Source organism: Haliaeetus albicilla, chromosome 3 (genome assembly GCF_947461875.1).
Source record: "Haliaeetus albicilla chromosome 3, bHalAlb1.1, whole genome shotgun sequence".
Lineage (NCBI taxonomy): Eukaryota > Metazoa > Chordata > Aves > Accipitriformes > Accipitridae > Haliaeetus > Haliaeetus albicilla.
Window position 1 is genome coordinate 60,137,627 of NC_091485.1, and position 15,227 is coordinate 60,152,853.

Here is a 15,227-nt window from a genome sequence, read left to right on the forward strand (position 1 = left end):
CTCATAGACTAATTAGGTGAATAACTGGACACACCAGCACCTCAGAGAGCAGAATAGAACATTCTGTAACTATGAACTGTGATCAATGAATTACAAAAATTCTTATCCACTCTTTGCTAATTGGGGCCCAATATTTCAAAAGAAAGCATGGATAAATTAAAAACAATCTAGAGGGAATGAACAAAAATTACTAGTGGTCTGAAAAGCATGACTTGTGAAGGAAGAGTGCATTAGGATTATTGTAGTTATGGAAGGGAAGACCAAAACTAAACAAGTAAAATGAAGTTGCAAAGAAGAAGATAATTGGTTTCTGATGTGCACAGGTACAAAGCTATATACAGGAAAAAGATAGCATGCTTAAATTTTAGCAAAAAAAAAAAGTGGAATAAAAGATAAAAACCATTTCTAATAATATTAAAAATAAAATATGGGAAACCACTGCCTTTGGAAAATGGGAAGGTTTTTAAAGGACTATCTGGACAAATACCTACTGGGAATAAATCTTCCCGTGAAAGGTAGGTATAGATTCTTTAAGATCTTCTGAAATCTTTACTGTTTGCATCCTACCATATTGCCTTTTAAACATATATCAGGAAGGATAAAGTCCTGTGAGAACTACAGTCTGTGAAACAGAGACTTCCTTCAGCTGTTTAAAGAACTCTTCACACATTTTCTCGCCCTTATCCAGTGGTGTGTAACAGACTCCCAATGTGAGTTCTCCAATTGTTCTATTGTTCTCTGATCCTGATCCGTAAGCTCTCAACCAGCCCATTCTGCATCCCCAACAGCAGATCCATACATCCCAGCTGCTCCTGCACACAGATGCCACCATATCATCTTCTCTGCCTGTCTCTCCTGAGGAATTTGTACCCATCCTTTACCACACTCCAGCCATGTGAGCTGTCCTACCATGTCTCAGTTACTCCAACAGCATCACTGTTCCGTGACTACATGTGGAGCTGCAGTTCCTCCTGCTTGTATCCCAAGCTCACTTAAGGCAGATGTCCCTTCATCCTGCTTTACCATTTCTGAAGTCTCCCATATTCCTATCACTCTGCACCCTTTGCTTTTGACCCCCGTCCACTGCTACCTGACTTAAATGTGGGTCAAAACGTCTGTTTCCTGTGGCTCCTAGTTTAAAGTTCTTTTCTTTTCAACTTGATTACTTTGTATGAAGCATTGATATTGAACAAGGTTTCTTTTTACCTCATGGTTTACTCAAGAAGAGAAATCTGGGAACTAACAAGTCTCAAAAACAAAGACTTTTTTTTTTTCATGATACTTAAAGGAGTTTCAAAAAGTTCTAAGACATAGATACAAAAATTTAAAATATTGTACTGGGTTTGTGTGGCAAGGTTTTGGTGGTGGTGGGGGTTTACAGGGGTGGCTTCTATAAGAAGCTGCTAGAAGCTTCCCCGATGTCCGACAGAGCCAATGCCAGCTGGCTCCAAGACTTGCTGCTGGCCAAGGCCAAGCCCATCAGCGATGGTGGTAGTGCCTCTGGGATAAGATACATAAGAAGGGGGAAAAAAAGTTGCTGCAGCACAGAAACTGCAGCCGGAGAAAGGAGTGAGAACATGTGAGAGAAACAACTCTGCAGACACCCAGGTCAGTGAAGAAGGAGGAGGAGGAGGTGCTCCAGGCACTGGAGCAGATATTCCCCTGCAGCCCATGGGGAAGACCATGGTGAGGCAGGCTGTCCCCCTGCAGCCCATGGAGGTGCACGGTGGAGCAGATATCCACCTGCAGCCCGGGGATGACCCCACGCCGGAGCAGGTGGGTGCCCGAAGGAGGCTGTGACCCTGTGGGAAGTCCGCGCTGGAGCAGGCTCCTGGCAGGACCTGTGGACTCATGGAGAGAGGAGCCCATGCTGGAGCAGGTTTTCTGGCAGGACTTGTGATCCCGTGGGGGACCCATGCTGGAGCAGTTTGTGAAGACCTGCACCCCATGGAAGGGACCCACGTTGGAGAAGTTTGTGGAGGACTGTCTCCCATGGGAGGGGCCCCACACTGGAGCAGGGGAAGAGTGTCATGACTCCTGCCCCTGAAGAGGATGAAGCAGCAGAGACAACGTGTGATGAACTGACCGTAAACCCCATTCCCCATGCCCCTAGGCCGCTGAGGGGGTTAAGTAGAGAATCTGGGAGTGAAGCTGTGCCAGGGAAGAAGGGAGGGGTGAAGGGAAGTTGTTTTGAGATTTGGTTTTATTTCTTATTGCCCTACTTTGATTTCATTGGTAATAAATTAAGTTAATTTTCCCAAGTCAAGTCTGTTTTGCCTGTGATGGTAATTGGTTGAGTGATCTCTCCTGTCCTTATCTTGACCCACAAGTCCTTTGTTATATTTTCTCACCCCTGTCCAGCTGAGGGAGGGAGTGATAGAGTGGCTTTGGTGGGCACCTGGCATCCAGCCAGGGTCAACCCACCACAAATATACATACTTACAATGATATGGGAAAAAAAGTAATAGACAATAGGCAAAATATATAATGTTGGGACATAACATCAAACATTCAAAATGAAAGACAAGATGGAACTCTGACATGGAAAGAATCAACGAAAACTGTACAGTGGGAAGTTTCTTTGAAGTGTAAAATACCATCCAGTGTTAAAAGTATTGGGATTAGGAAAATTAAACTGATGAAGCAACTAGTGATCCTAAATTCTCACAGTTAAAGTTTTTTTACACCCTCCCAGACAGTCTTAGGAGAACCCAAAATCAACTTTATGATTGTGAGAGACTGAAAGAGTTGATGTCTCAAACATTGTGGTGAGGCAAGTTCTGCTTAAAGATGAACTCTGTATAACAAGGAACCCTGCCCAGCAAGGAACCAAGGTGAAAAGCAGCCGCTGAGCAACCATCAGCACAGACATCAGCAACAGGGTTGGGAGGGCGTGCCAGAGGGTGTGCAACTCCCTGTTCTGATACACTGTTCTGATAAGCTGTTCTGGTACAAAGATCAAACAATGGTCACATCTGCAAGGAAGGGGAAGTTACTCCCCAGAGGACCCCTAAGCCCAGGGACCCATTTCCCAAAGGTTACACCTAATTAGCCTCATGAGGTTGAGTGCCTGCCTGAAGGATGGGCAAGGATGATAAAAGGGCACAAACTGAAGCCCCAGGTGCGCAAGCCCATCAGAATTGGACCCCTCGGCTGACCGGACCAACGCTGGACCCAGGACCAGTGAAATCTTTCTTCTCTTTTCTCTCTCTGTCTTGTTCTCTTCTTTCTTTTTCCTTTTCCATAACCCCTAGACCTCATTCCTTTAAGACATAAAGCCATTGACCAAGTCTGGGACTAGGAGTGGATCCAGCCGCCCCTAGGCTCCTCTCTGAGAAGGAGTCTAGAAAGCAAGGGGGTCTGCTCTGAACCTCGTGACTCAACGGGAGGGCTCTCCTTATTCCCTGAATTGTTGTATATGGTTACCATGGGTTACACCATTTACTAAGGTAGTTTCATGCCAATTCCTGTTGTGAGAGACCCCATCACCTCCTGTTATGCCTCCCAAGTTCATTTTGCTTCTGTCATGAATAAAATGTTTAACTGATCCTTTGGTGTCGTTTCACTGTAATTTAGCCTGAGGGAATTCCAAATTCAACATGACTTCCTTATCTGTCCAGCCTGGGTCACAACAACGATGTAGAGCAGCAAAGAGAACTTTGGCTCATAAACTGCTCTGTTCTGGTGAAATAAGGTCAGTTCCACTAATTGACTGAAATGTGAAAGAAATGTTATGTGCTAAATTTGTACAGATCTACTATCAAAGGTTGCATCCCGAACAAAACTCAGAAGGCCATCATACAACATAAATGAGTTAACAAGGCAGACCTCTTACCTATATGCTCATTACAGTCAATTCTACAAGAGATTAAGTCCATGCTGCCGGGCCTTTCTTGGCCACCTTAAATACAATGGAATCTTTCATACACATGTAATAAACCTCTGCTACAGCTTCTATTACATTTAAATGCCCTTCCAGTGTCAACACAATTTATAGCATTGTATTTATAGATTGTTTTTAACACTAAATTTGCAGAGCTGAATAAAAAGATGACTAAATTTTGTGAAATTCTATATTTATTTTTGTAACACAACTGAACCATCTTCAGACTCCTTCATCAGTGGACAATTTTAAATATTTTCTGTTTAAAAACAGGCTACCAATCTGAAATCCATCTGACAGGACAGAGACAATGCTGTCTTAGTATTTGAATAAACCAGCAATATTCCTGCCAATGCTGAGAACAAGAAGATTAATTAATGCTGAGGAGCAAGATTCATGTTCCATAGGCAAATCAATAATCATTCTTTCGGTTAATAAAGATGAAGTCTTGAAGAATGCTAAAATGTCATGCTAGAATTTTAGCAATGAAATCTTTTGCCTGCAAAAAACACGACTGGCAATCAGTTGTTCTCTTGGAGTAATATCTGAAGGGCTTTAAAGACTTCTCAGGAAAATAATTTGTTATGACTTCTGCCTTCCAGATTTAATTACGACTGAGTTGTAAATCAGGGTTTGTAAAGTGTTACTTAAATACTGAATAATATTTTCACAATTTCCATTTACACACAGGTAAACTCTCATTTTAGGCAGAAAGTGAGAGATACAGAAATTTTTATCAAGCCATAATTTCAATAATCTGAGGAAAATATACTAGTCTATTTAAAAGCCTATGGCAGCAAAAGCTTTTTGGATTAAGCATTTTAGTAAAGTGAGTTAATGAACCTGGGATTTACCAGTAATTACTTTCAAAGTATCTCAGATTATTTTACAAATATTACTTATGCTAACTTATCACTAGAAAGGATTAATCCAGGAATGCCACATAGAAAATGAACCTAAGAGGAATGTAAGATGTTATAAGAAAACAATTACCTAGCATAAGGAGAATTTACTAGCCCAAGCTGGAATTGAGCTAGAGTTATATATATTTAACACCTCTCCTCTTAAAATTGTCTTTAGGGGTTTCTAACAAATAAACTTGATTAGATATTTGTTTTAAATCACATGTGAAAGACTGGGGCTTTGCTGGAATTAACACCTCTAGTATTGTGTTTTGATGACTGCACTGTACATAATACCAAAACAAACTTTTCAAATTGTCAGTTACCATCCTAAACCAGTATTTTACTTTTCCAAGTTTCTCCTTCCCATTCACTCATCTTGATCCTTCAGAGTAATCTTTTCCCCTTTCAATTGCAGGTATAATTCTCACTTTTATGTTGTCCTCAGTGACAATTTTGCAACATAATTTCAATAGTATATGTGAATATGGTCAATGCATCATTTACTTTTATGTCCTTTGTCCTTGCTAAAGAAAACTCTTAAGAAAACAGGAGATAAAAACAGTGTTTCAAGCTTTTCATTAACTACCCCCACTTGTTGTAAGAAGTCCTAATTCCCAGCCTTGAACACAACTGTGGGCTCGAACATTTTCGTATTCAAGAAGTTTTATTTTGTTCAGTACTGGGTTAGATTTCTTGAATTTAAAATCTGGTCTTTCTTTTTTCATTTTCGTTGTCTGTATCAGTTGTTATAACAATCTTCTGTTATTAAATTTGATCTTATTGGTACTTTTTCCATTAAAAGTAGCAAGATAATGCATTGTTATGTCTATCTTTTCCTTACTTTTGTGTGAACTACAACTGCCTGTAAACATTCTATTTCTGGAATAATTACATATACTTTCTTTCTTTTTCTAAACATAATTTAATTTATTTAGAAACGGTTCAATTCTGCTTCTTTCCCCAGTCCTCTATATACTGCTTGGAGATGTAATTTAAGAGGCCTGTTTTTTCAAATTAAGATGGTTACTGCACTGGTGAATGCTACTTACTTTGTTCCAAATACCTTTTTATTCTGGACTATATCACACCAGTTGAGGGTTTGCACACTGCTAATGTAAATTTCCAATGGGTCTTAGGACAGCTTTCCTCACTACTGATAGGAATTCCTGAAACCCCATGAGGATGTGCAAAGGCAAACTATGTAAACCAAATGAAAGAGTGATTCTGATATTCTGATGAATATTCTGACCTAGATATATACATTTCTAATGAAAGGACAAGGAAAACATTTTAAGATGTTTTGGATTGCTTCCTAATCTATTAACTATATCCCAATCTTCTGTATATCTCTTAATCACCTTTTGAACATTTAAATCCTGATTTAAAAAAAAACTAATAAAATTAAATTCTTTGTATTAAGAAGTTTCCATATGAGGTTTGCTTTCTGAAAATTAGTAATGATTTTTTTTTTTTTTTAAGTATCATCACTACTATAGTAGCACATCATTACACACTAAGTTTTCACAGGTGAGCACAACAGGTACTTCCAGTTCTCCACCCATCATAAGAACTTAGTTAAGTGGCCATCATTATCATAAATGAACAAACACAGCTTTTGGACATGAATCTTATGGATTTAAACCAATCAGAACTCTCACAAATAATATTGTTTGGTTAAGGAATGCATACTATGTTAGATCATTATTATTGCTTGTATATTTTCAGTGAGTTCAATTTAACAGACACCATATATATTAGTAAGGTTAATATTGTTATTATTAGCACAGTAAAACTAATATATTTTAGCATTAGTGTTAGGAATATATGATAATTCTAATATAATAAACATCTACATTTCTGTACCAATTTCCTAGTTCACAACACATCAATAATGATTTAGAGTAGCTTCAAATAATTCAGTAAGTTTCACCACTACTTTGAATAATAAGAAATCCATGGATCTGATCACAGGTTAAAATTCATGTGGGGATTTCCTATTCTTCAGGCTCAGATATATTTGTTCACATAAGTAGACTGTGTATTTACGTGAAATGTCCCTGACTGATAATGAGAACCAGATACTATCCTGAGAATAACACTAATACAATGGGAAAATACAAGTATGGTAGGGTATACTAGAGAGCAATTTCAATGCTTTTCATAGAGGCAAAAGTTTGATTCTAAGAATTACACATTTTAAAGATAACTAAACCACTCAAAGTTCTTTTATTGCAAAAATTCAAGGCAACAAAAGGTAATGTAACTTTCTTCATAAAAAAAGTCATTCAGGGTATTATTTTGCAGAGTTTCTGGACCCTGGTTGAAAGCACACAGCATTCTACTTGAAAATACACATATATATTATACTACTATTTCAATAAAATGGTAGACCTTTTCCATAATTTCTCCCCACCCTCCCCAAATTTTAATTAACTTCTCTAATTTTAGGCGAGCATCATTGCTATTTGTAGACCATTTACATTTTTTAATATACCAACCATAAGAGTGTTGGCCATTCTAAGCCACTGATTTATATTGTCCCAAAAAGGACCTGTGGAGCAATCTGAAAAATTGTTCATTCATTAGCGTCATGTCATCTTCTTGTCTTATATACAAATACAACATTCTACAAAATGTTTTTGTTGGTTTTCTTTTTAACTTTATTTAAATAATCCAAGATGTTTTTACTCCAGTCTCACACAGCTATACTGGGGCTTTTCCCAAGAATAAGCAGCAACAACTGCTTGTATCTAAGAACTGGCTTCAGACAAAAAAATGCTCATTCCCCATGAAATGTAATTTATTCCTGCTTTTAAGTTAGTGCACTTCACTTTCCTCTGTGTATATTGTCAGATCCACTAGTTAATGCACTGCATGGCATCAAGTGCAGTACTTTGACTTTATCTCCTGCTTTGTTCTCTCCACAGCCTACAAAGCCCAGCTTACAACAAAGACACAAAGGCAGAGTCAGCTTATTTACTGCTCATATTGCTAGGTTCTATTTGCCACACTGTCATAAAATCATTTACCTATCTGCAACCAAATCTGTCTGTGAAATATTTACATTGTTATATGAATACTTCTTGGTAGTTACATGAAGTTTCTTTTTTTTTTTTCTTTCTTTTTTTTTTTTTTTGAAATTCCATACTATTGTAGGCCTTATATAAACAGATATACCCCTTCAAGAAAGTGTACTGGAGGGCCTACAAGACTCTTAGGTATACTTTTATTTCAAAATTTACAGCATGTATTTGAAATACTGTATAGTCATGTGTCTATGTAGTCACAGAATTATACCAATGACTTGCAATTAACCAGTTTTCCTCTCTGGTGGGTTCTGCACACAGGAAATAGCAAAATACTTCAACACTGAGCTGAATATTCTAATATTCAAATTTGACACCAGATAGATCACTTTTTAAAATATGAGCTTATAAATATCTTGATCCAGTTTACTTGGAATAAATCCACTGAAGAAGAAGAAATTAAGTATACGTCTATACAGATAGGTAGAAATAAGCATCTCTTTATATATACATAAATATATGTTGCAGGGGAATTACAGAATTCCCAGACTTGGAATTTAGTAACAACTGCTTTAGTCTTTTACCTGTCATGACAAAATATGGAAAAATAACTCAATATCCTCCCAGATAAATAGCCAAAAAAGCAGAAATGCGTTTTGTCCATGTAAAAAAAGTACCTACAGTCAGTGGGTTGTGCACTTGTTTGACCAAAATGCATGTCAATTCAAACAAGTGGAAAAACAAAGCCTCTTGTTAAAAATAAGAATAGAAGGTTTACAGTGACAAATATTTTGTAGCTATATGTACAGGAAATGGTGAAAATATATTTATAGAACTTCTAAGAATAGAAATAAAACTATATTATAGTTTTGAAATTTCTGAATTCTAAAAAAAAATCCCCAGTTTTAGAATGAAGTATCTTACAATATCTATTTTACCCTGGAATAGGAAAAGCTTTAAAAATATAAAAGTTAGAATACTTCCTTGATTACAAAAGTGTCTAATTATTATAACCTTTATAGAATGACAATATTATGTATAAATGTAACCTTATTTATTAGCCTCAGTAAATTATTCTAGCTTGCTGCATTATGGAGAAACTGCAAGCTGCAATGTTATCTCAGGAATAGGTGATATGATAAAGCTGCTGTCATGTTTCACTGTTGAAAACAACCTTATCAAAATTAATTTGTCAGGGAAGAAGACTTTATTTAAAAATTACTCATGGGTTGTGCACAGTATAATTGACCACAACACAATAAATCCAATTTAGTTTTCTTTTAATTAAGGTATTTTTGCACTTCTAGTAAATCTAATAAAAATTACAGTATTTTAATGAATGTCACAGCATGTAAATGACAGGTGAAAAACTTTGTTTATTCAAACTATGTTCCCTGACAAACAGGATATGAAATAAAGTAATTGTTAGGTATATGCCTTGATTTTGCAATTCAGTCCTATGGAAACTAGTAAAGCAAAAGGAAGCCATTTGAGGAATAACTCTTTTCTTCATGGAAAAAATTTGGCCCAAAAATGTGTAACTTAAAAAAATACAAATATTAGTGTTATGCACCAAATTTAAACCATAAAGATGCAATATGGTCTCACGTATGGATGCTTGTGGCAGTACAAAGCACTGTTGATTCCAGTGAGATTCCCCTCATTGAGACATCAATCTGTAAGAATGACATTGCTAAAACACAAGCATGACATCCTCCTGATCTCTTCATTCAAAGTGAAGGCAATGTAAAAGGAATGTTCCAAAAAAAAAAAAAAAATTACTCCCCAAATTTACTTGTTCTGAGTTACAAGAGGCAGATGACAATGACATTTACACACAGATGGTCTAAAGACATGTATGAGCTTAACTCTGCTGACATCTAAACATGCTGTAAATTCAGAGCTTTGTTCAATGTGTTTCCTATAGGTAAAAACAAACAAACAAAAACCCCCAAATTAATATTGAATAAAGCATACTTTTGTGCTGTTCTTGGGGGTTTTTTCCAACAAATCAGACAATGACATTTCCTAGGTCATCACACATATTTCCGGAATCCAACCAATTATATTAAAATGAACAACTTGTATATGCATGTCTGGAAGAGACCTAGCCATCTACCAAAAAACAGTAGTCAAGTTGTTTAGTGTTGAGAAAAATTAATTCTTACACAACACATATACTCTCAAAATTATACACCACTTCACTTGTTTTCTCAGGATTCTCTGTTTTAGATATAATGACCATAGATAGGGAACAATAAGACATTTATCAGAGGAACTCTTTAAAGATGAGTGTTCAATTAAAGAGAGTCTCCATGGCAAACATAGAGAAAGAGATAAGAAGCTCATTAGTGGATAATCACCTTTAGCAACCTTCTGCAGAATTCTGTGTTGGATAATTGCATTAGACAAAATTAGGACAAATTCGTTAGAATTGAACCACAAAGGTCTCTGTATTAAATGTAAAGTTAGATGTTTCTGATATCAGACATAGACGTATAGAAGGAACTGTTGAAAATAATTAGTTAAATTTTTTATTGAACATCGACAAAAAATACCTTAACGCTAATTTGGTGCATTATGGCATTATGCCTGATGTTAAATCTTAAATCAAGAATCTGTCACATTCCTAGGTTATGTTTCAGTAATTTGTAATCACCACTATTAAAATGTGTACCTTGGGGGTTTTTATTTTTTATTTGTCAAGCTTTTACCCCTTAGATTCTTCACTGCTATTGATTAGAGAACTGTCTTCTCCAAAAAATATTTTCCTTCTGCATGAGTTTCTGCAGTAAATCAAGTCACCTCTTCATCCTCTTTCACATGCACTGAAAAGTTTGAGTTCCTTCAGTCTCTAGACAAAATAACAATTTTGAAATCTAACAGAGCTTGTTTCCTCTTTTTCTGAATCCTTTCCAATTTGTCAACTAATTGCCCTAGAGACTCACACTCTTCAGATAATGACGTCTCTAATCATGAATAAAAAGAAATATGTTTTTTATATTCTTATGTGACAGTCTTCTACTTACACAATAGAGTTATGTTTAACCATAAGACTACTTTGGGAGCTTATCATTCTAGTTCAAATTTACACTGTGTATTTTCACATCCCCTTGGAATAAAAACAAAATCTATCTGAAGTTCTGCTGAAAAATGTATCAAAAGAAAGCATGTGTAACACAGACTGTGATGACTGACTGGCAAGTGGAAGCATCAGGTTCAAGTCTCTCATCTTCCTCATTTAAGAGTACAATTTTTTATGCCAATTCATTTCAAAATTGGCAGATCAAGAATTTGAACAATGGTCTACAGTGTAGTCCATTAGCCTTCTACTTTGTTACAAACGTTAAGTTTTGTGCAAGTTAACATATTCTCATCAAATCTTTTTTATGATTATCTCCACAAACAAAATCTGGGTTTGTGCCTTGATTGTGTATCTTCTTCATTATTAGCTAGCATTTTTTCTGGGAAGTAGGAGGGGAAGATTCAGGAGTTGTAAGTAATTTTACTAGGAAATAATATTATCAGTAATTGTATTTTCTTCAAGATCATGGATAAACATATTAAATAACTCTAAGCTAAGAATAGGAAACAATAGAATGCTATTTTCAGTGATACACATTTCCCATATATAACTACTTTTTTTTGGTGCTGGTTAACTAGGTTTTAACCCAACTGAATTTTGATTTTATTTTTTTTAATCAGAAATTTATCAGAATGTTAATTTCAGTTGGAATGTTTTTATAGGCCCTGCAAGACTGCATCACATTTTTTAGACAAATATAAATGTTACATTTTGTAAAGTTAACCTGTGAATCCAGTAAAGGATTTCAAGCTTGCCTGATATAAGTGTTTCATCAAAATACTATCTTTATTGCATTTGGTTGTGTATAGCAGTGATAATTTCTCCATTTTACCAGCTTAGCTCCTTCCATTACTCTGCAAACATTATTTCTCTCTAATACTCTTAGAAAATAAGATTTACGCATAAAACAGGATCCCCAACTACTGCTGTATTTCTAATGTGAGCAAGGGAAAAGGATTTGACCTGCAGTATTTGTTAGAATACAAGGGATATGCTATATAGAAATCTTAAGATATCAAATCTGACTGAGAATGAGGGGAAGTCCCTCTAACTCAATTGTTTTGGTAGTTTCAAACTTCTGCTTGCTCAGTATCCAAGATACTACATGACAAAAAGTCAGAAGTATTAATGGATCCCAAAATTACATTCCCATAGTTGTAAACGTGTTGAACACACACACTTATGTCCTACTTATTACTAGGTTTCTAGTTCTTATTTCATTACATACATTTTTAAATAAATGAGAAATATCATTTTAATAGGGTATTGACTTAAAAATTAGTAGGTGCATATGTTGAGATACATCACATATGTGAGCAAGAGATCAAAATACTCAAAAAGGCTTTTCTTTCTTTAATCACAGTCTAAAAGTTAATAATTAAAATAGAGATTTAAAGTTGTTCATACTAATAAATATAATGGATATATTCAAGAACATTACTGTAGCATTTTTCTTACCTCTACAGATAGGAACAGGGAAGTCCCATGATGCTGTATTCACAGAGTTTGCTATGCAAGTAAGCTGAGGGTGGCCATCCAAAATATATCCAGTTACACAGCTGTATCGGATTTTGTCACCAACATCAAATCTTGTACCGTACAAGATACCCTTTGGTGGAACTCCTGGATTGCCACAGGAACTACTCTGTAATTCTGGAGAAGACATATTTTTATTACTTATACTGTTTTTATAAATCAGTACTGCATTTTGCTGAAGAATATAGAACACATAAATTATGGCAACTTTAGGCAGATAATGTGTTTTCATGGATGTTATACAACTCTTAACACTGAAAAGACAATACTGACAGTCTATTAAGTGTCTGCTTATGTACCCACATATCGAAAGGTAGAATATTATAGGAAAATGAGCAAGAGGTTTTCCTTAAGCTCCAGCTGTAGATATATTCATATATTTTTCTTAATTGATAACAAAGAACTTACTACATAGGAAGAGGAAACAAAGGAACTTGATATATTTCTGACTCAAGTTATACAAATGCAAAACAATAAACAAAACTAATACAGACATGAAAGAACATCAGATTCGAATCCGTCAAATTTGGAAGAATAAATAAAACTACTCAAGACAGAACACGAGGAGAAAGTTTTAACAAACATAAGCTTAAGCATGATCAGGAAGCTGTTGAATGATTTAACAGATTTTAGATAATGAGTCAAAAGTGGTGAGATACTGTGGGTAACAGATTTCTGAGCAAAAGATTGGTTAATGTAAACATATGGAATACCATAGATCTGGGTGACTTCTACTCTAATGCAGAGCTTTAAACCACTAAGAATGCAAAATGAGTCGCAGCTCTGCTGTTAGTTTGATCTCGGAGGACATTAATTAGAGTTCATTTTTACTAGGTGGTACTCACACTCAACTTTTGACTGATGTTTCAGCATCATAAATAGCTCGATTACAACATTTCCCATCATTTACTGCTGAAGTCCTTTACTTAATGGACATAGAAAGATAGATTTTGTACAAATATGAGCAAAAGAGGTTTCATAATCTCATCCTGAGGTGTTTAAAGCTTGTACCAAGTATACTTACCAGCCTAGTGGTAACAGGGAACAGACAAATCAGGTAAACCTGTACTTGGTTTCATAGCAAATTTCCCTAATCTACAAAGTAAGGAAACAAGATGGAAGAACAGAAGGGTATATATGTATTGTCTTAATTTCTTTTTCTGAGTTCCATATAACTAAATTATTCTTTTGCATCCCTGATGTGCTCATGAGTATGTGTACACAGGCACACACACACATATACTAACATATTTAAATATCATAGACTAGAATCATAGAATGGGTTGGGTTGGAAGGGACCTTAAAGATCACCTAGTTCCAACCCCCCTGCCATGGGCAGGGACACTTTCCACTAGATCAGGTTGCTCAAAGACCCATCCAACCTGGCCTTGAACACTTCCAGGGATGGGTCATCCACAATGTCTCTGGGCAACCTGTTCCAGTGCCTCACCACCCTCACAGTGAAGAACTTCTTACTTACATCTAATCTCAGTCTACCCTCTTTCAGTTGAAAACCATTACCCCTTGTCCTATTACTACAATCCCAGTTAAAGAGTTCTTCCCAATCTTTCCTATAGGCCCACTTTAAGTACTGAAAGGCCACTATAAGGTTTCCCTGGAGCCTTCTCTTCTCCAGGCCAAAAAACCTCAACTCTCCCAGCCTACCCTGACAGGGGAGGTGCTCCAGCCCCCTGATCATCTTTGTGGCCCTCCTCTGGACCCATGCAAGCAAGTCCATGTCTCTCTTATGTTGAAGGCCCCAGACTTGAACACAGTACTCCAGGTGGGGTGTCATGAGAGCGGACTAGAGGGGGAGAATCATTTCCCTTGACCTGCTGGTTACACTTCTTTTGATGCAGCCCAGGATATGGTTGGCTTTTTGGGCTACAAGTGCACATTGCTGGATCATATTTAGTTTTTCATCCACTAATACCCCCAAGTCCTTCTCCACAGGGCTGCTCTCAACCCACTCATTGCCCAGCCTGTATTTGTACGTGGAATGCCCCAACACATGTGCAGGACCTTGCACTTGGCCTTGTTGAACTTCATGAGGTTCACACGGCCCCACCCCTCAAGCCTGTCAAGGTCCCTCTGGATGGCATCCTTTCCCTCCAGCGCGTCGCCCACACCACACAGCATGGTGTCATCAGCAAACTTGCTGAGGGTGCACACAATCCCACTGCCCATATCTCTTGACAAAGATGTTAAACAGCACCAGTCCCAATACTGACCCCTGAGGAATGCAACTTGTCACTGCTCTCCACTTGGACATTGAACCGTTGACCACAAGTCTTTGTGGGCTTCAAGCCTCTCCACTTGGCCAGTGGAATGCCCCTCCTTCGAAGCAGTGCCCTCCCGGGCACGAACTGCCGTGCAAACCGTGGCGCCACACCCTGGCTGATGTGCCACGCCCTGTTTGCCCGCTCTGGCCACAGCGCTGCCCTTGGTGGGAGTGGGGTGTGGCTGCCGTTACTCCTGGCCCTGCCCACGCCTCATCAGCCGCTCACCCTCGTGAGAGCTGCTGGCTCCTGGCAGGTCTCTGCGCTCTCCTGGGCTTTCTCTGCCTCAGGAAACCCCTCCTGTATGCCGTGAACCCCTGCTCCACTGCAGAACGCACCTGCACCAGTGCTGATCGCCTCAGCAAGCAGTATGGCTCATGAGATAGGCTACATTGTCAAACTTCCATGCCAAGAACTAGGATATATTATTAGATTTCTGATACCAGCCATGAAACAAAACTATGTAACAGTTATTAAAAGGAAGAATCCAGTATAGTCATATATATGCTATAC

At 37.4% G+C, this 15,227-nt stretch overlaps 1 protein-coding gene across 1 annotated transcript in view; it reads right to left on the bottom strand.

The window, feature by feature from the left end:
- The window catches only part of CSMD3 (CUB and Sushi multiple domains 3), a 760,948-nt gene that overhangs the window by 578,098 nt on the left and 167,623 nt on the right, over positions 1–15,227 (bottom strand). Inside the window, exon 4 of the mRNA XM_069779925.1 lies at positions 12,358–12,552. Within this exon, the coding sequence (XP_069636026.1) occupies positions 12,358–12,552 (195 nt within the window). The remainder of the gene's footprint in view (positions 1–12,357; positions 12,553–15,227) is intronic.